The 24146-nt window shown below is 58.8% G+C and overlaps 1 protein-coding gene across 1 annotated transcript; it reads left to right on the top strand.

The window, feature by feature from the left end:
- Positions 1-1476: 1476 nt before the first annotated feature.
- LOC123350017 (immunoglobulin superfamily member 1-like) lies at positions 1477-23767 on the top strand. The gene is made up of 11 exons (XM_044988351.1): positions 1477-2050; positions 2388-2429; positions 4486-4776; positions 7337-7364; positions 7582-7607; positions 7923-7960; positions 8577-8708; positions 12675-12864; positions 20539-20829; positions 22570-22632; positions 23583-23767. The coding sequence occupies exons 1-11, from the start codon at positions 2020-2022 to the stop codon at positions 23708-23710; spliced, it is 1260 nt and encodes a 419-aa protein (XP_044844286.1). The 5' UTR covers positions 1477-2019; the 3' UTR covers positions 23711-23767.
- The last annotated feature ends 379 nt before the right edge of the window (positions 23768-24146 follow it).

Genomic DNA, 24146 nt, shown 5'->3' with positions numbered 1-24146 from the left:
CAATACGTCTGTTAGTCTATAAGGTGCCACAGGACTCTTTGCCACTTCTACTCTAAACAGTTGTCTGCGGGTAACCAACTTTACCCCAACGCGGTCACCTTTTATGTAAACGCTTTTACTGGGAGCTCGGGTGAAGGGAACCCCATAACTTGTGCAGAGAATGTAAAAGTCAATGGTAAAAGCTGTTTAGAGCAAATTTAGTCTGCTGAAAACAATTTCCCTGGAACCTAACCCCCCCCCACACACACACACGCAGACACACAGACACACACACCCCATTTACATTAATTCTTATAGGGAAATTGGATTCACTTAACAAGGTTTTGCTTAAAGTAACATTTTTCAGGAACTGAACTCCCACGTTAAGCGAGAAGTTACTGCACAATGCAAAGGAACATGAATGCTCAACAGATCAAGACTTTTAAAATGATGCCTCACAAGGCAACTTTGTACCCAACCAATCATGATTCTATCGAAGTGGTGAATACGGGGGCTCCAGGGTGCTGCTTTGAGGTACAGATTGTCACCCTGTGATATCACTGCGGGTACGTCTAGACTACCCGCCATATCGGCGGGTAGCGATCGATTTCTTGGGGATCGATATATCGCATCTCATCTAGACGCAATATATCGATCCCCGAACGCGCTCCCGTCGACTCCGGAGCTCCACCAGCGCGAGCGGCGGTAGCGGAGTCGACGGGGGAGCCACAGACGTCGATCCCGTGCCATGAGGACAAGAGATAAATCGATCTAAGGGCTGGTCTACACGGGGGGGTGGGGGGGGTATTGATCTAAGATACGCAACTTCAGCAACAAGAATAGTCTCTTAGATCGATTTCCCTCCCGTCCTCACGGCGCGGGATCGATGTCCGCGGCTCCCCCGTCGACTCTGCTACCGCCGCTCACGCTGGTGCAGTTCCGGAGTCGACGGGAGCGCGTTCGGGGATCGATATATCACGTCTAGATGAGACGTGATATATCGATCCCCGAGAAATCGATCGCTGCCCGCCGACACGGCGGGTAGTCTAGACGTACCCTAAGATACTTCGACTTCAGCTACGCTATTCACGTAGCTGAAGTTACGTATCTTGGATCGATCCCCCCTTCCCCCCAGTGTAGACCAGCCCTGCGGCATGGCCAGGGCCTGGGCAGGAGGCCTGGGACGGGTGAGGAACAGGCCGTGAACTTCCTTTCCCTTGCAGAGGCGGATGTTTGTGGCGTCCCTGCGCCCACAGGGTGGGTGACTTGTCTCCTTTCACCTTCCTTTAAACTTCCCCATTTCGCCTTATTTTTTTATGAGTTGCTGTTTAATAAATTGTACGTGCTCTGAACTCTGTGTACTGATCAGTGGGTCCGGGGCCCAGCCTTGCCGGGGTTACGAGGACTCTGCCGCACGGGAGGGAGGAAGGGGAGCCCTCGGGGTCAGGCAGGCCTCTGGGTAAAGGGAGTGGGAGCGAGGACTCAGATCCTTTCACTAGCCAATCCCACCGGGCCGTGGTCAGCAGCCGCCCTGCCTGTCTGTCTGGAGAGTGAAATGAACCGGTTCCTCCCCACAAAGCCCGTATTAATTTTACCTACATGGATCATCAGCCGGGCTTGAACCCAGAATGTAAAGGAGATGGAATTTTCATGGCAATCGTGGTCAGTGGAAGATTGAAGGCCCCAGACCCCGTGGTCGCCCGGCTCTCAGCCTGATGCACCTTCCTCAAGGCTGCAGGGTATGTTGAGGTGACCTGTCCCCCCATCTCCACAGAGACACAGACAAGCTGGGAGCTGCGTGATGCTTGGCCAGGCTGAAGGTTCCTGGGTTTCTTGGGTTTTGCAAAGCCCTCTGCTTGCTTTGGCCGCACTAGATTTTGCCTGCAGATTAGAGACAAGATGCGTGGGATGCAGAAAGATATGAGCCATGTTGGCTTCCTGTAGCTGGAGCCACCAGACGAGTTCCTCATTTGGGGCTCAGTGGAGCTGGGCACCGGCGTGTTGGTGGCAGCGCTGAGGGGGCCCCTCGCTGCCCCCATCATGGCATCTGCTCTCACTGTCCTTGTCCTTGGTGAGTATCGGAGACAGCCAGGCCATGTGCCCTTTGGGGGGATCTGAGACCAGGGCGTGTGTCCATCGGGTGGGATCTGAGACCAGGGCGTGTGCCCATGCGGGGGAGGGTCTGAGACCAGGGTGAAGGATCTGGTCTCTAACGCCCCGTCTCCTTTCCAGGCTGCTGGCTGGCCGGGCAGAGCAGGGTTTCAGGACATGAGTATCTGTGGGGCGGGGGGGGCTGAGCAGACCTCCCATTTTTAAGGGGACAGTCCCGTATTTAACCCTCCTGCAGGTGTCCCAAATTTTTCTTAAAAACAGGCAAATTGTCCTGTATTTTCTGTCTCCTGCATCAGCACTGGCTGGATCCCTGCTCGCCGGCCGCCTGCCCACCAAGGGTGAGTGAGGGGGTCCAGCGGGTGATGACGGGGGAGGGTGTGCAAGGCTGGTGGCTGGGTGAAGATTCAGCAGGGTCCCACCCCGTGTCCCGTTTCCGGCTGGCACGAGCTCGGGTGGCTGGTGGGTGCAGGCAGGTGCCAGGCAGTGGCCGGTTACATGTCACCTCTGCTGCCCACCCATCAGCCCTTTACATGCTCCCCCTCTGGCTGTCCTCTCCCTGCTTTGCCCCTTCACCCCCCCAGCCCCGCTGCTCCTCCGTATCCCCCCCGGTGGGGCGCAGCCCAGCCCAGCGCTGTGGGGAGACCCAGCCCCGGTCGCAGCGCTCAGCTCACCCACAGCCTGGCCGGCAGGATCCTCCCTTCCTCCCCCACTGCCTCTGGCTGGGCCAGAGCCCGGGAAAGCCCAACACCCCCTAGCCTGGGGCACTGGCCAGGAGGAGCCGAGCCCTGGGTGTGTCAAAGCCCCGCACAGCGCTGGGACGGGGAGCCTCTCCGCCCTCAGCTGAACTCGGGGGCGGGGGAGTGGGAGCGATTTCTAGCCTGTTGCCACCCCGAACCTGCCGGCTCCACTGCAGCCCCCCCATGGGCAGGGGCTTAGCACCTGCTTCACCCACCCACCCCCTCGCCTTGGGTCCTGACCCCAGGGAGTGTGGGGCTGCTCCGTCCCCTGGGCACCCTCCCCTGTTGAGCCCTCTCTGGCCGGGCTCACTGAGGCCCCTGCAGGCAGGTTCCCTGGGCCCTGGGGCACAATGCAGCCTTAGGGCTTAACCCCTTCCTGCCCGCGCTGTAGCTGGAGGACAGGAGGCGGCTGGGTTATGTGGGTGGCCAGCAGCAGCCTGGGGGCGTTCGCTGCCTTTCCACACTGTGCAGGCAGGAAGGGACAAGCTGCTTCCAGCCACGGGGGAGAGATGATGGGGTCTACAGGTGCCGATCTCGCTCCAGATCGGAGCCACCCAACTGGTTCTATTTTAGTCAGGGCCGGTGCAAGGATGTTTCATGCCCTAGGCTAAACTTCCACCTTGTGCCCTCCCTCGTCCCCGAGCCCGCGCCCTGAGGTGCCCCCCCCACGGCAGCTCCCCCCTGCCGTGAGGCACCCCCCCCGCCCCAGCTCACCCCTGCCCCGCCTCCTCCCCGAGCACGCCGTCACTGCTTCACTTCTCCCGCCTCCTAGGCTTGCGACGCCAATCAGCTTAGGCGCCACAAGCCTGGGAGGCGGGAGAAATGAAGCAGCCACAACGTGCTCGGGGAGGAGGCGGGGCAGGGGTGAGCTGGGGCGGGGAGTTCCCCTGCGTGCCGCCCCCCCCCACTTGCTGCAGGCGGCCCTCCCCACTCTCCCCTGCCCCAGCTCCCTCCGCCTAAATCCCGGTGGCGACCGGGGCAGCCGAAGATCCGGCCGCCGCAGTCACCGCCGAAGAAAATGCCGCCCCCCAAATCCTAGTGCCCTAGGTGACCGCCTAGGTCACCTAAATGGTTGCACCGGCCCTGATTTTAGTGATATTGTGCAGATTACTGTAGCAGGTGAGAGGCTCAGTGTCCCTGCTCCCAGCCCCACACCCAGCCAGATGGACATGGGGGGGTCTCTGGGCAGATGGGACACTCCTTGGGGTGTCACTTAACCTGCCTGTGCCTCCATTTCCCCTTGTACGAATGGGGGATAATCATCCCTCCTGCAGCTTGTGTCTGGTTAGATCGTCAGGACTTGGCTTTAGGGTGGGGGCTTTTTCTCACTGTGTCTGCACAGCACCCAGCACCTCTGACTCCCAGCCCCCTCCTGATCTAACCACTAGACCCCCACTCCCTTCCCAGAGCCAGGCATAGAACCCAGGCGTCCTGGCTTCCAGGATGTGGGGCCCCATTAAATAGATAGACGGGTGTGGCGGGGTGCTCTAGATATTAGGCAGTTTCTGATGTAACTCCCAGGAATCTCTGGGATCTTGGAGAGGTTCCTCTGGCTGGGTTTTCTCCCAGGGGCCCCGTCTCTGGGACTGTGCGGTGAGGACGGGGCGCAGTGACCGTGCCGGGGTCGGTCTCACGGCCTGTCTCCTCCTGCCTGCAGAGCCCAGCTACCCCAAACCCAACATCTCCCTGAGCCCCAGCGCGGGGGTCACCCTGGGGGGAGCCGTGACCATCCGGTGTGAGTGTCGGTGTCGGGGAGCGAGGGTCCTTCTGATTAAAGCTGGAGACCCGAACGCACGGCGCTCGATGGACCCCATGGGGGACGTGGCTGAGTTTCTCATCCGCAGCGTGAGCCGGAGAGCCGCAGGGAACTACAGCTGCCAATATAGCACCACATTGGACTCCCCCGTCTGGTCAGAGCCCAGCGACCCCGTGGAGCTGGTGGTAACAGGTGAGGGGCCCGGCTCGGCGTCCCCGTTCTCAGCCCCACCCCCAGCCCTGCCCTGGGCCCAGCAGAGGGAACCTCTGGATGGGGAGCGGGGACGGAGTCACTGGGGGGTTCCCCAGCCAGGGGGGAGCAGCAGTTGCTGGAATTACAGGGCTGATGGCTGGGTGCTCGGTTCCCTCCCTCCCGCATCTCAGCCAACGCTCGGTTTCATCTGACTGAGGGAAGCCACCGAGCTGGGCCCCATCGGCTGGATTCCGCCCCCCCCCCCCTCCCCAGGCGGAGGGAGAAGGTGAGCAGGAGAAATGGACCAATTCACCTCCCAGGGAACAGGGCTCCCCGTTCAGACGCCCACGGGGCCATTCGGGCCATTTGGAGGGGGATGGTCACTGCAGACAGAACTGATGGGTTCAGTTCTGCTAGATAGAGGGTTAGATCCATGAGGCCGGCCGGCCAGGAGTCCATGGGAATGTGGGTCCTTGGGAACGTAGGACAGTGGACAGATGGGAGCACGTCTGGTGAGGGATAGAAAGATGGACTCAGAGCTTGTCTACATGAAAACTGGACTCAAAAGTATCGATCCCGTGTGGTTCCGAACCCCCACTGGTGATCTCAGAGCGAGTCTGGGCTGTCGGTATTAGTGCCCCTGGTTTGATACAGCCCCGGTTGGCAGACAAGCTCCCCTGTAGCTCTACAGACACAGGGACGTTCCTCCTCCCAAATAGGAACAGCCGCGCCCAGACCTGCTCCGCAGTGACTCCAGGTGTGAAGGGGGGGAGGGGAGGGGAATCACCATCAAACCAGCCACTGGCATCACATAGCCACCCATGTGGGGCACAGCCTGAGTCTGCAGACAGCCCGGGGGAACGGTTCAGACGCAGGGCTCCCCCTTCACTGGAGTGCTGCCCAGTGGAGCATTAACCCTGGGACTTCTCAATCCTGATAGACGTGGTGTTACCACTTGAACCCACTGATTCAGAGTGACACATTGTTGATTCTGGAACCTAATATTAGCTGTTGCATTGACAGCACGGTTACGTCTTCCGCTGCTGATCACTTTTCCAGGGCGTGGCTCTCCCAATGATCTCAAAGTGCCCTGGCTGGCCAGAAGCCTCCTCCCGCTGCCATCCCCCCGCCCATATGATCCCTATGCAGAAGTGAGCTGAAGCTGCTGAGAAATTCCCAGGACAGGGGCAGGACCCGAGTCTGGGGGGTGCTGTAGGATCCAGGCCAGCTGGCTTCACAGGGTACATGGGGCCTGAAGTACACCCCTGCCCCCACCCCAGTACAGCCCTCTGCCATTGGGAGTGAACCCCCGACCACTATTACCTAGAATCCCCTCTGCTCCTGCCTCTCCCCACTAGCCCCATAGAATGTTCTGCTGTGGGTCCCTGGGTCATAGAATCATAGAATCTCAGGGTTGGAAGGGACCTCAGGAGGTCATCTAGTCCAACCCCCTGCTCAAAGCAGGACCAAACCCAACTAAATCATCCCAGCCAGGGCTTTGTCAAGCCTGACCTTAAAAACCTCTAAGGAAGGAGATTCCACCACCTCCCTAGGGAACCCAGTCCAGTGCTTCACCACCCTCCTAGTGAAAAAGTTTTTCCTAATGTCCAACCTAAACCTCCCCCACTGCAACTTGAGACCATTGCTCCTTGTTCTGTCATCTGCCCCCACTGAGAACAGTCTAGATCCATCCTCTTTGGAACCCCCTTTCAGGTAGTTGAAAGCAGCTATCAAATCCCCCCTCATTCTTCTCTTCTGCAGGCTAAACAATCCCAGCTCCCTCAGCCTCTCCTCAGAAGTCATGTGCTCCAGCCCCCTAATAATTTTTGTTGCCCTCCGCTGGACTTTCTCCAATGTTTCCACATCCTTCTTGTAGTGTGGGGCCCAAAACTGGACACAGTATCCAGATGAGGCCTCACCAGTGCTGAATAGAGGGGAATGATCACGTCCCTCGATCTGCTGGCAATGCCCCTACTTATACAGCCCCAAATGCCATTAGCCTTCTTGGCAACAAGGGCACACTGTTGACTCACATTCAGCTTTTCGTCCACCGTAACCCCTAGGTCCTTTTCTGCAGAACCTCGAGGGGGAGGGGCTGGGGCAGCAGGTAACGAACCAGCCGCTCACGTCCTGGTGCTGCTTCCCAGGGGGATCAGAACCAAGCCCAGCACCGGGTCTGACCCGCAACATCATCGCCGGGGTGAGCGCAGCGGCCGCCGGCCTCCTCCTCCTCCTCCTCCTCCTCCTCCTCCTCGTGGCCTTCCTCTGCTACAGACGAACCCAAGGAAGTGAGTGCCCCGCCCAGGGAGGGAAGGGTTAAACCTGCCGCTAAGGCAGGCTGGGAAGGGGTCACGGCTTGGATGGGAGACGGGGAAGGAAACTAGGAGTTGCTGTGCTTCAGGGGCGGGGACCTGTCTAGGGTATCCAGGCTCAGCAGCTGGAGTGTGTGTGTGTGTGGGGGATTCTGTCCTGGGCCCCCCGTCCCTATAGGGCTGGGGGGCAGGGCTGGTGCACGGGATCCAGGTCGACTCATGGACGATTCTGCTTTGTGTCTCTGCAGGGAAAGGACCAGCCCTGAGACAGAGCAGGTGAGACCCCAGCTCCGCTCCCCACCCCCAACCTACCTGCCCCAGGACACAGGACTCCTGGGTTCTCTCTATGGCTCAGGGAGGGGAGTGGGATCTAATGGTTAGATCGGGGGGCTGGGAGCCAGGACTCCTGGGTTCTCTCCCTGGCTCGGGATGGGGAGTGGGGTCTAGTGGGTTCTGTTACTATCTCTCTCTCTCTCTCTCTTTCTCCTCATAGGGAGTCCGAGGCTGCAGCCACAGTCTGTAAGTCACACATGAGGGGGCAGCCATGGAGCAGGGGGGAGGGGCAGGTGTCCCCTGGCAGGGTCTGTGTCCTTTGGGGGGACATGCTGATGTGGGGTGCAGCCCTGACTCACTGAGTGCCTTTGGGGCTGCCTCGCCCCCCTCCGTGCCTCAGTTTCCCCCGCTGCACCATGGGGCTAGTGACCCTGCCCCACCCCAGTGTGCTGGGGGTAGGTGGGCCAGTCTGCGAAGGGCTCAGATGCGGGCTGGGGGGCTGGGCCCTGATCTGGACCCAGCCACTTACCGGAGCGGGGGGGGGGTGTCTCTATTCCACAGGCGCCCTCGTGCGTGAACGAAAGCAGCTGGATGTCCTGGTAAGTGCCCCCCACTCCTCAACCCCCCCAGCACCAATGCACCATCCAGCCTCCCCTCGCACCATCCGGCCCGGCACAGGTCCCACTAGAGCCATGTTCTGATGCCGACACCCCCAGACTCTGCCTGGCCCCCCCCCGTACCCCCTCAGGGCAGACACCGGAGCTGGGGATCAGCATCGGGGCTCCCCCCCGAGAGGGGCAGGAGACCCAGAACACAGGGAATAAAAGCCTGAGCCTGCACCCCCCAACTCACCTCGACCCCCCTCAAACCATCCTCCAAACGTTTGCATTTGTCTAAGGTTTGCGGAGGGTCAGCGGAATTCCATGGGGGGCAGGTGCCGGGGCAATTTCCCTGATCTCTGCCCCATGGGGCTCTGTGGGCTGGAGTGGGTGGGGGTGGGGGGGGTGTTGCTGGATTCCCTGGGGGTGGGGGGAAGAGCAGCTCTGGGGAGCCCCCTGCTGGACAGGACAGAGCGTGTCAGAGTAACTGTGCACGGGTGGGAGGGGAGGGGCTGTGGGGGGCATCGCTGCCCCCTGGTGGACCTGTCTGGTGCAGGTGGCTGGGTGGGTGTTGGTGCACGTACACACATACACCGGTGTCTCTCTCCCCTCCCAGCCCCAGGAGCCCGACCCCGGCGCCGAGGGACTCACCTACGCCGAGCTGGACGGCCGGGCGCTGCAGGGCAAGCGGGGGGGCCCGGCCCCTGCCCCCGAGCCTGCCCAGCCCAGCGTGTACGCTGCCATCAGTGTGAACTGGGAGCCCCCGGGGGTGTAAGGGCACCTCCCACCCACCCACCCCCATAGCGTGAACCCAGGACGAGTCATTGGAGCGACGGGCTGTGACAGCATGATTCCGCCCCCCGCCCCCCAAGAACGAGCTCAGCTTATAGCTCCCCCGTAGCCCTCTCTCCAGCTGGTGCTGCCCCACCCAGCCCCACGGGTGGGGGACCAGGAGGGCTCAGCACCAGGAGGGGGAAGAGACGCATCTGTTTTGCATCCTGTTAATCTCCAGATTTGTAAGAAAAACAGAACCACAAACCAGCCCCCCTCCAGGTGACCCACAGCCCCACTGTACCCACGCTGGGGGTGTGTGTGTTACACGTGGGGGAGATGGGATCACTAGGGGGTGGGGCACGAGGGCTGGTATCCAGGGACCCCTCACCCAGCACTGGGACGCGACCCCTCTGGGTAGGGTGCGGCAGCTGTTCCACCCAAGTAGTCAATGGCTGCGAACGGGGCGGGCCCGGGGGCAGAGCTGGCCGGGTGGCACGGGCAAAACAGAACAGCCATCTTGGGAGCAGGGCCGGGGACGGAGAACCGGGGATAATGATCCCGTGTATCCCATCTGTCTGCCTGAGTCTGCAGACAGCCTGGGGGAACGGCTCAGAAGCAGGGATGCCCCTTCCTGGGGTGCTGCCCAGCGGGGTGTCAACCCTGGAACCTACCAAACCAGATAGATACTGTGTTAACTCTGTTACCTACCAATCCCATGTGACACTGTTAACTCTGGATCCTAATGATGGCCATTAGTACACCACCCGGGGCCTGACAACAGTACTCACTGTCCCAGGATCTCGCCAATCCAGGAATTTCTCCCCATTGACCACCACCCTCCACGCTCACTGTGGGTCTGAGGGGCCTGAGCCCAGGAGAGTACACGCAGACATATATGCTGGCAGGGCCGGCTGTAGGATTTATGGGCCGCTAAGAATATTATTAAACTGGTGCCCCTGTGCCCAGCTTTTTCTTAGCAAACAGAAGCTGACAGTGTTGGATAACTTGTCACACGCACTTTATTAAAAACAGATTAATTTTGCTGCCTTCACCCCTAACCCCTGCATCCCTTCCACCTGCGCCCCCCCAAGCCAGCCCTGTGCTGCCAGGGTGCCATGCACACCACCTCCCCGCCCAGGACCCGCCACCCCCTATGCCCACCAACCCCCATGCCCAGTGGCCCCCTCACCCAGAGATCTCCACCACAGATCCTTATGCCCAGCGATCTCCCACCCAAAGACACTCCCACTGCCCAGCGCCCCTCTCACAACCCCCCCACAGCCCAGCACCCCATAGTCCCAAGGGAATGCGGCACCAAAAAATTAAATTCTGTGCACCATCGTTTAAAATTCTGCAAATTTTGTCAATAAAGAAACGTGGAGGCTCCACCATGGCAGTGGGGCGCACAGGCCACTGGAGGTGGGAGCTCACCCTGCAGCCTTCTCCCTCCCATCCCCGGATAGGGACTTGGCCGGTGTGCAGGTCAAAAGGCCCCAGGGAAGCGTTTTACAGGATGGCTGGGATGTCAGCCCTGACCCCAAATCCTTTTGAATGGCAACAAATAAACAGCTGATACCAACGGCTGAATCCTCTGGGCCGTCAACTCCCGAATGGCCTTTCCTGCTCCCTAAAACAGAGCACGGCCCTGCGATCCTGACAAGCGCAGAGGTGCTTGGGAGGGGGCAGTTTAATAAGAAAGGGAATCGTATTCAGACCAGGCTCATTGGGATTGGATGATTTACGGCCGTTTTTAAAGGTCTTTCCCCCGGGGGGAGGATGAAGGTGCGGCGTTCTTGAAGGGACCTTTCAACTCCCACCCAGCTCCGCACGGCTTAGAACTCTCCCGCGTTCGAAACGCTGCCAGCTCGAGAGACAGCCCGGGAGAGACTTGGATCCGCGAGGAAAAAAAAACCCACCCTGTCCCTTTCCCCTAAATAAAAATGTTCAGCTGCTCCAGCCCTATCAGGTGCCAGCCCAGCTTCCTCCCAGCTAAGAGGTCGCTCCCTGCCTTGCATTCTGCAGCCCTGATTGCTGCTGCTCTACATCCTCCTCCTCCCGCTTCCTCCTCTTGGCACTGGGATGTCGGGAAGGGGCAGGAAAAGCGAAGGCCACCGGATTTTATTTTCCTTTCACTTTCCCTCCTCCTCAGCCAGGTCGGGTGTGTGCTTCTCCCTCCTCCCAGCCCGGCTGATCCCTGCTGGGGAAGGGAGGAGAGGAAAAGGGGACAGTCCAAAGGGGATCCTGGGTGTCTGGGATTAAACATCAGAGAAGAGGGAGGTGGAGTGAAAAGGAGAGGAGGAGAGAGATTGCAGGGAGCTGCCGGCAGGGCAGGGCAGGTGGGTGGAAGCGGGGAACGGTGCAGGTACAGTGTGGGGCTACTCAGAACAGCTGGTCTCCCCCGGGGCCACCAGCCTGCCCCCCAGGAGACGTTAGCACGTTCGCGGGTTGCTCACTAAGCCAGACAAAGAATCCCCCTGCTCTTTCGGGAGTGGGAGCCAGACTGCCCCCCCTCCCCCGGTCTGGCTAAAGGACGGGGATTGGGGAGGGGGCGTCGGAGGGGAAAAGAGGATCTGAGCCCTGAACCTTCACCCCAAAACTCACTTCAACCGCCCGTTATTGACCCCATGAGGATTGTCCCCAGTGCAGTCAGGGGTGACTCTGGATTGACCCCGGGGGGCTGAGATCAGAACCCGGCCCACAGGTTCCCTGTGGATGCAGTGAGGAGTCTGTTAGCCCTGGCGCTGTCCCTGGAGCCGGGCGCTAAGGGCAGGTTACAGACACACGGGGAGGGGTTTGTGTCTCCCCATCTCACTCCTGTTTGTGTGTGAACGCAGAGCTCCCTGCGCCCGCACCCTCCATCTCCCTCAGCCCCAGTGGGGTGATCGCCCCGGGGGGAGCCGTCACCATCCGCTGTCAGTGTCGGTGCGGGGCCAGGAAATTATTTCTGTATAAACATGGATTCCAAATCTGGGAGCTGGATGCATAGGCACCAACTCCGCCGACTCTGCACCCACTGGCACCAGTCAACCGTTTCTGGGGGCCTGTGGCCCCATCAGCTCTTTGGGGGGGGCATGAGCAGTTTTTTACAGAGCTGGGAGCCAAGGATCAGCTGTTTCTGGCTCTGAGCTGCTGTGTGGATCCTGGCCTGCTCTTTCCGGCAGGGCAGTTTAGCTGTTTTTTGGTCACCAGCCAATCAGTGAGGGGGACTCTCCTCCCGGGGCAGGGGCTGAGTGACCCCACCCGCACTGGTACTGTCACCCCGCGTTCTCCTACCTGCTTCTCCTGGGCCGCGGGCTGCTGTCTGTGGCTCTGCAGCTCCCATCCTTGCTGCAACCTCTCACCCAACTAAAGGCAGCAGCGGCAGCAGCCTGTAACTTCTATAATTCCATCCGGCTCCCCTGGGAGTACACATTCTGCTGGTGCCTGGATCCCATATCGCCTTGCACTGCGATTGGGAATTAGTGCCCTGACGTGCAACTCCTCCCCTTGGGCCAGTGTAGCTCCTGCTGGTAGAACAGCTGTTTGCAGGTGCCCTTGTGTTTAGCTGACCCCTTGGACTCAGTCCCTGAGTGTGTCCCCACTCAACTGAGCTAAACTGACACCACCCTCCTGCGGCGTGGCTCCTAGTGCGCTTGTACTGTGAATTTTTGGCATGCACCTGTGGCTGTATTTATCTCATTGTGCTGGTAGGGCTCCTTCCTTGGTGTGATGATGACATTATACTAAGATGAATCGTGAAAATAGTGTCCTGGTGTGATGGTCACTCTGTGCTGTTCATGTGAATCCTGCATTTTTGTACACTGTGGTGCCGTAGCCGTGTTGTTCCCAGGAAATTAGAGAGACAAGGTGAGTGAGGTAATATCGTTTATTGGAGCAACGTCTGTTGGTGAGAGAGAGAGAGACAAATTTTGGAGCTTTCACAGAGTTCTTCTTCCTGAAGAAGAGTTCTGAGAAAGCTCAAAAACTTGTGCTGGATGCTGATGGGGACGAATTCACCATCCCCAGCGACGAATTCACCATCCCCAGCGCCAGGCGGGAAGACGCAGGAGCCTACAGCTGCCAATCCCACGCCCTATGGGAGCCGCCCAACAGGTCGTACGCCAGTGGCATCGTGCGGCTCATTGTTGCAGGTGAGGGGCCCGGCTAGGCGTCCCTGCTCCCAGCCAGACCCTTGATGAGTGTCCGCCCTGATGGGACGTTCAGAGCCAGGCTCTGCCCTGAGCCTTGGGCCCAGCAGAGGGGACACCCGGCTGGGAACCCAGAGAGGCAGCAGCTACTGGTGGCTGCTGTGTACTCATCCAGGGGGAGATACTGGCTAGATGGGCCCATGGGGGGTTGGGGATGGGGCGGGGGGACACTGGGATGGGGGGCCACTTAAGTAGATAGATGGGTACAGAGGGGTGCTCTGGGTTTAGATCCTCAGGCAGATCTGGGCGCAGCTCTCAGGAATCTCTGGGATCTCGGAGAGGTTCCTCTGGCTGGGTTTTCGCCCAGGGGCCCCGTCTCTGTACGGCGAGGATGGGGCGCAGTGACTGTGATTCTGGTAATTTTTTTTTTTTGGACAAATAGTTTCCTCACTAGGCACATTAACACAGAACCTTCAGGAATTCATTTAAGTCACATGACAGAACTGTATTTCCTGCACCTGTCAGAAGCCGTGCAAAGGCTTGGGGGAGTCGGGGGTAACGGAGGAGCTGAGGGAGAGGGAAGGAGCCTGGGAGTGAACCTGGAGGGTGGTGGGTGTGGGTGGAAGAAGGGTTTTTGTTTTTATGGGGGTGGGATTGTTAGGGAGCTGGGACGCCTCCCCTATGCAGACCCTGGCTGACCTCAAGCCTACCCCATTCAGTCAGGCACATCAGCCCCTGAACCCGCAACCCCTGTCCCCATGTGTCCCTGCAGCCCCCCATCCCCTGTCCCCAGATTCAACGCTGTCACCCCACTAGCTCCTGAGCCCCAGGCTGTGACCCCCCAGCACCCCTGGGTGCCCCACTCTGCCCTAACCGGGCTCTGCGGCAGGTGCTGTGATGAACTTCTGCTCCTGGGGGATTCTGCAGCACGGGGCAGGCAGAGAATTTCCCCCCCCCCCCAGAAAATACATTCTGCCCCAGAAGTGCTGCAGTTCCGCCTCTGCCCACCAGGGGCCGGTGCTGAATGTTGTAACCAGGGCAAGAGAACTAGCCCCAGACGCTGGGTTGGGCCGACATCGCGCTGGGGGGGAACAGAAGCTGGAACCAGGAGTCAATAGCCCCAAATTCACGGGAGGGATTTTGGGCCTAACGGGGGGCAAAATAATGAGGGGGGGGGACTAGGCCGCCCACTTCCCCCTCGTTAGGTTCCTTAAAAAGAGCCCTCGATGGGCTCAATTCTCCTCCCCGGTCCCACCTTGTGTCCCAGCTCAGCTCGTCTCATCTTCATCTTCCCCCAGCTCAGCCCCGGCCCCCAGCGCTGCAGCCCCTCGACTCCTCTGAGGGACGTTCTCCCTGAGAGGCCGGAGCCGGCCGGCCTGGCTCTTGTTTAAGGACCTTTGTGTTCCCCCCGCGAGCTGGAAATCGTCCCATTGCCGTGACCTGCAGCCCCCATCGCGCCCGTGGGGACAGCTGATTGGCAGCGCCGGGAAGGCCCCGGAGATCCTTCTCCCTTCCCTAGTTGGGTTATTTTCCGCCCCGCTGTGTCTCTCCTCCTCTCCTAGCTCACGTTCCTGGCTTCCCATCGGGTGCTGCACTCGGGTGTGTGGCACCCACCCCACCTGCCCGGCCTAAGGAGAATGGACCCAACGCAGGGCCGGCCCCGCCCGGATTGTAACCACCCAGGGGCCGAGCAGCAGGGGTCGGGGTCGCCTTGCAGCCAACACACCCGCTGGTCACTAACCCGCATCCAGTGCCTGCCACCATCCCCAGAAGCCGCATTTCACCCCCAGTTCCATCCTGTCTCTCCCCCACCTCCCGTCTGACCGTTTGCTAATGTAAGGGGAGTGTTGGACCCTCACTGACACTTAGAAGGGTTTTTGGTTGGCCAGCTCCCAGTGCCAAACACTTCAACCAAACACACTGTTTTAGGTCAAATATATAACAGATTTATTAACTCCTGAAGGAGAGATTTTAAGTGGTTATAAGGCGCAGGCACAGAGATCAGAGTCGGTTGCTTAAGAAATAAATATAAATTCACAGTCTAAGTTCTACAAACAAAACGGGATTCGAATCAGGCAGTGTCTCCTCCTGACAGATGGGACAAGCAGGTTACAGATCCTCAATACACAGACTGGACTCCATCCCAGCCTGGGACAACCCTTCCCCAGTGCAAAGTCTTTGTCCTCCAGATGTTCCTCCAGGTGTTGAGTTGTGGGGATGAGAAGTGCAGGGATTATGTCCCTTCCCCTCTTTTATATTTTTTTCCAGTTTGCTGGAAAGATCTTTGCTGCGACCCGGGGATCAGGCAGTCCCCATTGGTCCACCAATCTCCATTGTGCACAGTCGCTGGGATAGTGGATTCTTTCCTTGAGGAGTGTTGATGAGCCATTAACACTGTCTGGCTGGACCTCTATTTTGCAGTTGAAATTTTGGCTGTGCGCATCTCCCAACCTCACAACTTATTTCAGTAGCACACACAGCAATGCTTCAGAACGTCCCATACGAGGATCACACGTACAGTAACTCCTCCTTTAATGTCACCCCCGTTAATGTTGTTTTGTGGTTACATTGCTGATCAATCAGAGAAGAGGCTCGTTTAACGTTGTGCAAGGCTCGCTTATATCGTTGTTTGGCAGCCGCCTGCTTTGTCCACTGCTTGCAGGAAGAGCAGCCCGTTGGAGCGAGCTGGTGGGGGTTGGAACCAGGGTGGACCAGCAGCCCCCCATCAGCTCCCCTAAATTCCCTGTGTGGGAGCTGCCCAGCAGGTATCAATTGCCGGGAGTTCAGCTGTCCCTCCCCCCGCTGCTGTGTGCTCCTCTTGCCCTCTGCCTTGGAGATGCTCGCGGGAGCCTCCTGCTTGCTATGGGGGGGGAGGGGGAAGGGGTGCTAATGTCAGGGTGTCCCCCTCCCCCCACTCCTGCACCCCATCTCCACAGAGCAGGGAGGGGGAACGACAGGGCTCAGGACGGAGGGAGCTCGCTGGCAGCAGCTGTCAAGTATCAGAGGGGTAGCCGTGTTAGTCTGGTTCTGTAGAAGCAGCAAAGAATCCTGTGGCACCTTATAGACTAACAGACGTTTTGCAGCATGAGCTTTCTTCGGATGCAAGCTGTCTCCACTTGCCGATCTACTTAAAAAGGTAATGTACTTAGAGTAGGGTCAGCGTGCTTAAAGGGGCAATGCTCGTCTCTCACACACACGCTGTATGTGTCTCTCCCTCCCTCCCTCTCTCTCTCTCTCTCTTTCTCTCTCTCTCACACACACACACACACACACACACACACACACACACACACACACACACACGATGTGTGTCTCTGTCTCTCTCTCTCCCATGCTGTGTCTCCTCCCTCCATTCATTCTGCTTTGCAGAGTGTGAGGCTACATTAACAACAATGTGTTAACCCTTGAGGGCTCAGCCGAGTGCTAGTTCATCATTTAGCAGGAAGGCTTCCTGGGAAATATCCCTCCCTCTGACTCCACCACCTCAACCAAGCTTCACACTCATCATTGCTGTGGACAGGATTCAATTGTTTGTTTAAAACTTTGTGTGTGTGGGGGGGGTGTCTTTAGTCTGGTGAAAAAAAAATTCCCTGAAACCTAAGCCGCCCTATTTACATTACGTCTTATGGGGAAATTGGATTCACTTAACATCGTTTCACTTAAAGAAGCATTTTTCAGGAACAGAACTACAACCTTAAGCGAGGAGTTACTGTGAAATGCAACAGGACATTAATGTTCAACAGATCAAGACTTTTTAAATGATGTCCCCTAAGGCAGACTTTGTACCCACCCTATTATAAGTCTATCGTAGCGGTGAATATGGGGGCTCCAGGGTGCTACTTTGAGATACAGATTGTCACCCTGTGGTATCACCCGTGGTGCGACCAGGGCCTGAAAAAAAGACCTGGAATGTGTGAGGAAGAGGCTGTGAACTTCCTTTCCCGTGCAGAGGCGGCGGTTTGTGGTGTCCCAGTGCCCACAGGGCGGGTGACTTGTTTCCTTTAAACTTCCTCATTTTTGCTTATTTTTTATGAGTTGCTGTTTAATACATTGTACGTGCTCTGAACTCTGTGTACTGATCAGTGGGTCAGGGCAGCATCCGGTGCAAAGAGAGAGCCCCGGAGTGGGGACACCCTCGCCCCTGTCCTAAGTGACCATGACAAGACTGGGGGTCGAGCCCCCAGAGATCCGTGGCCCAGCCTTGCCGGGGTTACGAGGACTCTGCCTGCACGGGAGGGAGGAAGGGGAGCCCTCGAGGTCAGGCAGGCCTCTGGGTAAAGGGAGTGGGAGCAAGGACTCAGATCCTTTCATTAGCCAATCCCACTGGGGCAGGTATAAGCCAGGAAAGTTCCCGACAATAGTGGGACCCTTCCCCCACTTACGCTAGGAGCGGGGTCAGCGGCCGCCCTGCCCGTCCATACGGAGAGTGAAATGAACCGGTTCCTCCCCAAAGCCCATATTAATTTTACCTATAGGGGGTCATCATCCGGGCTTGAACCCAGAATGTAAAGGGGATGGAATTTTCATGGAAATCGTGGTCAGTGGAAGATTGAAGACCAGACCCCGTGGCCGCCCGGCTCCCAGCCTGATGCACCTTCCTCAAGGCTGCAGGGTGCGTTGCGGTGACCTGTCCCCCATCTCCACAGAGACACAGACAAGCTGGGAGCTGCATGATGCTTGGCCAGGCTGACAGTCCCTAGGTTTCCTGGGTTTTGCAAAGATTTCTGTTTACTTTGACTGTACTAGATTTTGCCTGCAGATTGGAGACAATGTGTGATGGACTCAGGAAGATACAAAACATCGTTAACTTCCTATAGCCGGGATGCTGGAGGAAGCGCTGAGGGGCCCCTCACTGCCCCCATCATGGCATCTGCTCTCAACATCCTCTTCTTCAGTGAGTATCGGAGACAGCCAGGGCTTGTGTCCAGGGGCAGGAGGGGATCTCAGACAAGGGAATGTGCCCATTGGTGGGGTATCTGAGGCCAGGGCGTGTGCCCATGGCGGGAATCTGAGACCAGGGTGTGTGCCCATGGGGTGAGATCTGAGACCAGGGCGTTTGCCCATGGGGGGAGGGATCTGAGACCAAGATGTGTGTCCATATGGGGGAGTGGGGAGGATGTGAGATGAGGACGTGTGCCTATGAGGGGAGGTCCGAGACCTGAGCGTGTGTCCATGGGTTTGGATCTGAGACCAGGGCATGTGCCCAGTTGAAAGGTTGGCTGTAGGCGTCTGTCAACCTCACAACATATTTCAGTAGCACACACAGCAATGCTTCAGAACTTCCCACACGACGACAGCACGTACAATGCAACAGGACATAAATGTTCAACAGATCAAGGCTTTTAAAATGATGCCTCCCAAGGCAACATTGTACCCAACCGATCATAATTCTATCGCAGTGGTGAATAGGGAGCTCCACGGTGCTTCTTTGAGGTACAGATTGTCACACTGTGGCGCGGCCTGGGTGTTGGAAAGAGACCAGGAATGTGTGAGGAACATACTGTGAACTTCCTTTCCCTTGCAGAGGCGGCTGTTTGTGGTGTCCCTGTGCCCACAGGGTGGGGTGACTTGTTTCCTTTAACCTTCCCCATCTTTTCCTTATTTTTTATGAGTTGCTATTTAATAAATTGTACGTGCTCTTAGCTCTGTGTAATGATCAGTGGGTCATGGCAGCATCAGGTGCAAAGAGAGAGCCCTGGAGTGGGGACATCCACACCCCTGTCTTAAGTGACCATGACAAGACTGGGGGTTGAGCCCCCAGGGATCCAGGGCCCAGCCTTGCCGGGGTTAGGAGGACTCTGCCTGCACGGGAGGGAGGAAGTGGAGCCCTTGAGGTCAGGCAGGCCTCTGGGTAAAGGGAGTGGGAGCGAGGACTCAGATCCTTTCACTAGCCAATCCCACCGGGGCGGGTATAAGCCAGGAAAGTTCCCCACAATAGCACAACCCAGGGTTGGATTTTGCAGCGACCTTTGCTTACTTTGACCGCAGCATATTTCACCAGCAAATTAGAGACAGTGTGTGATCGATGCAGGAAGAGAGGAGACATTGACGACTTCCTGTAGCTGGAGCCACCAGCTGAGTTCCTCATTTGGGGCTTGGTGGAGCTGGGCACCGGGGTGTTGGAGGAAGCACTGAGGGGCCCCTCACGACCCCCATTATGGCGTCTGCTCTCATGATCCTCTTCCTTGGTGAGTATTGGAGACAGCCAGGGCTTGTGTCCATATGGGGGGGCGGGATCTGAGACCAGGGCATGTGCCCATGGCGGGGTGGGGGTCTGAGACCAGGGCATGTGTCCATGTGGGGGGGATCTGAGACCGGGGCGTGTGCTCATGGGGCATGGAGGATCTGAGTCGCTCTGGGATCTGTTCACTAATGAGCCGTCTCCTCTCCAGGCTGCTGGCTGACCGGGCAGAGCGAGGTGTCGGGACGTGAGTATCTCTGGGGCAGGGGAAACTTTAGTGTTCAGGAAGGGGAGGGGGGAGCGGGAAAGGAAAAGAGGAGCTGAGCCCTGAAACTTCACCTCAAAAATCAGTTCAACCTCCTTATATAGATCCCAGGGGGCTGAGATCAGAACCTGGCCCTGCTCCCAGTGCAGTTGGGGGTGACCCCTGATAAACCGGGGGATGGGAGGCGGGTAGAGTGACCAGACCTCCCGGTTTTAAGGGGGCAGTCCTGTATTTAACCCTCCTGAAGGTATCCCGACTTTTTCTTTAAAATGGGCAAATTATCCCATATTTTCTGTCCCACCCGTCCCCCCCGCCCCACGTCAGCACTGGCTGGATCCCTGCTCGCCAGCTGCCAGCCCACCAAGGGTGAGTGGCGGGGTCCGGAGGCGACGACGGGGGTGGGTGTGCAAGGCTGGCGGCTGGGTGAAGATGCAGCGTGTGGGGCCGGCCGCTCCCCTGCTGGTCCATCAGTGCAGCCCCTGCAGCGCTGGCTCCTGGCCAGCAGGGCCCTGCCCCCCGTCCCGTTTCTGGCTGGCGCGAGCTCAGGTGGCTGGTGGGTGCGGGCAGGTGCCAGGTAGCGGCCGGTGACGTGTCACCTCTGCTGCCCACCCATCGGCCCTTTACATGCTCCCCCTCTGGCTGTCCTCTCCCTGCTTTGCCCCTTCACCCCACCCCCAGCCCCGCTGCTCCTCTGTATCCCCCCTCGGCGGGGCGCAGCCCAACCCAGCGCTGTGGGGAGACCCAGCCCCGGTCGCAGCGCTCAGCTCACCCACAGCCTGGCCGGCAGGATCCTCCCTTCCTCCCCCCACTGCCTCTGGCTGGGCCGGCGCCCGGGAAAGCCCAACACCCTCCAGCCTGGGGCACTGGCCAGGAGAAGCCGAGCCCTGGGTGTGTCAAAGCCCCGCACAGCGCTGGGATGGGGAGCCTCTCCGCCCTCAGCTGAGCTCGGGGTGGGGGGGGAGTGGGAGCAATTTCCAGCCTGTTCCCACCCCGAACCTGCCGGCTCCACAGCAGCCCCCCAGGCAGGGGCTTAGCACCCTCTTTGCCCCCACCCCCTCGCCCTGGGTCCTGCCCCCAGGGAGTGCAGGGCTGCTCCGTCCCTCTGGGATCTCGCAGAGGTTCCTCTGGCTGGGTTTTCTCCCAGGGCCCTGTCTCTGGGACCATGTGGGGAGGACGAGGCACAGTGACTGTGCCGGGGTCTGTACCACGGCCTGTCTCCTTCTCGCTGCAGAGACCTACTACTCCAAACCCTCCATCTCCCTGCGCTCCAGCACGGGGGTGACCCCGGGGGGAGCTGTGACCATCCAGTGTCGGGGTCGGTACCAGAACATGAGGTTCCTTCTGTACAAAGATGGAAACTCGACCGCGCTGCAGGTCGCGGAGCCGGCTGGGAACGTGGCTGAGTTTTCCATCCACAGTGTGAGACGCAGAGACGCAGGGAGCTACCGCTGCCGATATAGCAGCAAAACGGACCCGTCTGCTTCTTCGCATCCCAGTGACCCCGTGGAGCTGGTGGTAGCAGGTGAGGGGCCCGGCTCAGCAGCCCCGCTCCCAGCCCCATGCCCAGTAGGATCCTCAAGGGCAGGGGCATATGCAAGGGGGGAAGCAGGCACAGGGCCCCCCCCGAATCAGTGGGGCCGGAGCACAGAACTCCTCCGGGAGCAGAGCCAACTCCTCTGGCTGGGGGGGGGGCACAAAGTGACCCTCCAAAAGCAGCCGCATTTTTATTCCTGTTCACACTCCTGATCAGGGGTCTCTGTGCCAGTGGGACGCTCAGAGCCAGGCTCTGCCCTGAGCCCTGAGCCCAGCAGAGGGGACGCCTGGCTGGGAGCAGGGACAGAGTCACTGATGGGTTCCCCAGCAAGGGGCAGCAGCAGCTGCTGGAGGCTCCAGGCCGAGGGAGGGGGGATCCCTGCCCCAGGGGAGCTGCAAAGCAGGGGCCTTTCCCAGGGGGATGCTCCCCTGTCTGCTCCGGCTCTGGGGACCCACAGAGGAGTCGGGGCCCAGGGGCTGCCCAGCCGGCCCCGCCCCCAGCCTGCGACTGCCTTCCAGGGCCGGCTGTGTGATGCCCACCTGGGCTGGGGGCTGTCGGGTTACAGAGCAGTGGGAGCTGCACACGTTGGCTGCTCAGAAGCAGCCTGGAAACACCAGCTGTGGGGAGACCCCCAAGGATTCCCGGGCAGGGGAAGTGGGGGAAGCTCGAGCCTGGAGTGGAAACGGCTGGTCGAGTTTGGAGGGAGGGTGTCCAGTGCCAGAAGAGAGACACCAGCAGCCAGCGAGGTAACAACCGGCACCAGAAACACAGGACCCCAGCGACCGGGAGCCAGTGGAAAGGGACCTGGTGGCCGAGCTGTGTCATCGAAGGGGCCAGGCACAGAGCTGGCAGGGAGAAAGTCCCATTGAGAAGGGGCAGAGATGGCAGGAACAGGGGGAGGCAGACAGAGGAAAGACAGAGGCAGGAGGGGAAAAGTTAGAGGAAGAACCGGGCAGTGAAAAACAAAGCAATTGTTAGAAAACCTCAGGAGAAGTGAAGCACAAATGAAACGTGACAGAAATGAGCTGTGAGCAAAGAGAAACGGGCTGTAGAAATGAGAAGGACGTGAGCTGTAGTGAAAGTGAAGCAAATAGTACGGACACAATGTCCGCCCAGCACCTTCAGGTGCAGCGACAGGCAGGGGACAATTGTCTGAGAGCAAAGGGAGCGTAGAAAAAGCAGCGGAGGGACAGTTGTTGAATTGAGAAGCCGACCCATCGCCTGGAGAAATCGCTGCAGGTGTCTGAGCTGGAGCTCAGAGCAGCAAACAGAGACGGCGCGAGGGGAGGGCTCAAGATACAACAAACCAGACTAGGAACAGAGAAGCCGCGACGGGACCGTAGCGCGGTGGGTTCTGGCCTAGTGCCTGGGACGCTCCAACTCCAGCTCCTGGGGCTCCATGAATGTAAATTGTTGCCCGTGAAGTGGGTTTAATTCAGCCAATGGCAGTTACTGTCCAGAGCCCAGTGATGTCGTGGGGCTGCTGGTATCAGGTGAAGGTCCCAACTCCACATCACCGCTCGCAGCCCCACACCGAGCTGGACTCTCAGGAGGTCTCGGCCCCTTTGGAACACTCAGAGCCAGGCAGAGCTCCCGGGAGGCCCAGATGCGGGGAGAGAGTCACTGGGGGGTTCCCCAGCCAGGAGACAGCAGCAGCCACTGGAGTTCCAGGGCCAATGGCTTCCCCATCCCCCACCATCCCAGCTGATGCTCATTTTAATCTCACAGAGGGAACCGACCCAGCTGGGACCCAGCAGCCGGATCCCCCCACGACAGAGCCGGCGAGAGAAGGTGAGCGGGAAAATCGAACAATTCATCCCCCATGGAACAGGGCTCCCGGCTCAGACGCCCACGGGGCCATTCCGGCCGTTTGGAGGGGCATGGTCCCTGCAGACAGAACTGATGGGTTCAATTCTTCTAGATAGAGGGTGATGGACAGATCCATGGGGACGGACAGTCACAGGTCAGTGGGGATGGATGTCCGCCGGTCAGTGGGGACAACCAGCCATAGGTCCATGGGAACATGGCTCCTTGGGAACGTAGGGCATTGGACAGATGGGAGCACGTCTCGTTAGTGATAGAAAGATGGACTAACACCTTGTCTACGAGAAAACTGGACCCAAAATGACGGATCCCGTGTGGTCCCCAACCCCCACTGGTGATCTCAGAGTGAGTCTGGGCTGTCGGAATTAGCGCCCCCTGGTTTGATACAGCCCCGGTTGGCAGACATAGGGACCAGGGGCGGCTCCAGGCCCCAGCACGCCAAGTGCGTGCTTGGGGTGGCAAGCCGCAGGGGGGGTGCTCTGCCGGCGCCGCGAGGGTGGCAGGCAGGCTGCCTTCGGCAGCTTGCCTGCGGAGGGTCCGGTGGTCCCGGAGGCAGCATGCCTGCCGTGCTTGGGGCGGCAAAATCCCTAGAGCCACCACTGATAGGGACGTTCTTCCTCCCAAAAAAGGAGCAGCCGCGCCCAGACCTGTTCTGCAGTGACTCCAGGTGTGAATGGCACCTGGCTGGGGCAGGGACCATCTCTCTGTCCTGTGTCCGTACAGCTCCAAGCACACGGGGGAGCTGGCCCACGACAGGGGCTTCTGGTAATTAATACTAGTCACTAATGATTTTGACTAATGATGAGCCGCCTTTGCCGATTGGTGGGAGGAAAGATTCCTTGTATAAGTAACCACAGACACCAGGACTCCAGCTTTCTCACCACTGGCCCTGACAGACGCTGGTTCTATTCCCACAGGGGGAACCGACCCAACTCCGCTGGGAATGACGACGGCTCCCACCCAACCAGGCAGCGCGTGTCCAGGTCCTGTGGTCTATAGGATTTGCCTGCTTGCTTGCATATATGTATCATTTCTTATAGTTTAAGTACCTTATATACTCGTTCATAAGCCGAATATTTTTTGGTAAAAAAGTGACGCATCCAAGAGCCAGGGTCGGCTTATAAACGGGTCTACATCAAAATGTGATGATTTAAAACTCTATGGAATCATTTCCGCAGCTCCCATTGGCTGGGAACGGTGAACCGCAGCCACAGGGAGCTGAGGGGCTCCATGCCTGCCAACGCGCCAAGGAAACAAAACGTCCCGCCAGCGACTTACCCTGACAGGCCGGGAGCCAAAGTTTGCCGACCCATTTATTGATGTCAATATTCACGGCCGGTGCAAGGATGTTTCATGCCCTAGGCAAAACTTCCACCTTTTGCCCCCCCCGTCCCCCACCCTGAGGTGCCCCCACCCCCACAGCAGCTCCCCCCCTCCACCCTGGGGCACCCCCCTCTACAATAACAATAATCTATTGTCAT

This window comes from Mauremys mutica, chromosome 15 (genome assembly GCF_020497125.1).
Source record: "Mauremys mutica isolate MM-2020 ecotype Southern chromosome 15, ASM2049712v1, whole genome shotgun sequence".
Classification (NCBI taxonomy): domain Eukaryota; kingdom Metazoa; phylum Chordata; order Testudines; family Geoemydidae; genus Mauremys; species Mauremys mutica.
Note: the sequence above shows the minus strand (reverse complement) of the source record. Positions and strands in the feature narration are given on the sequence as shown.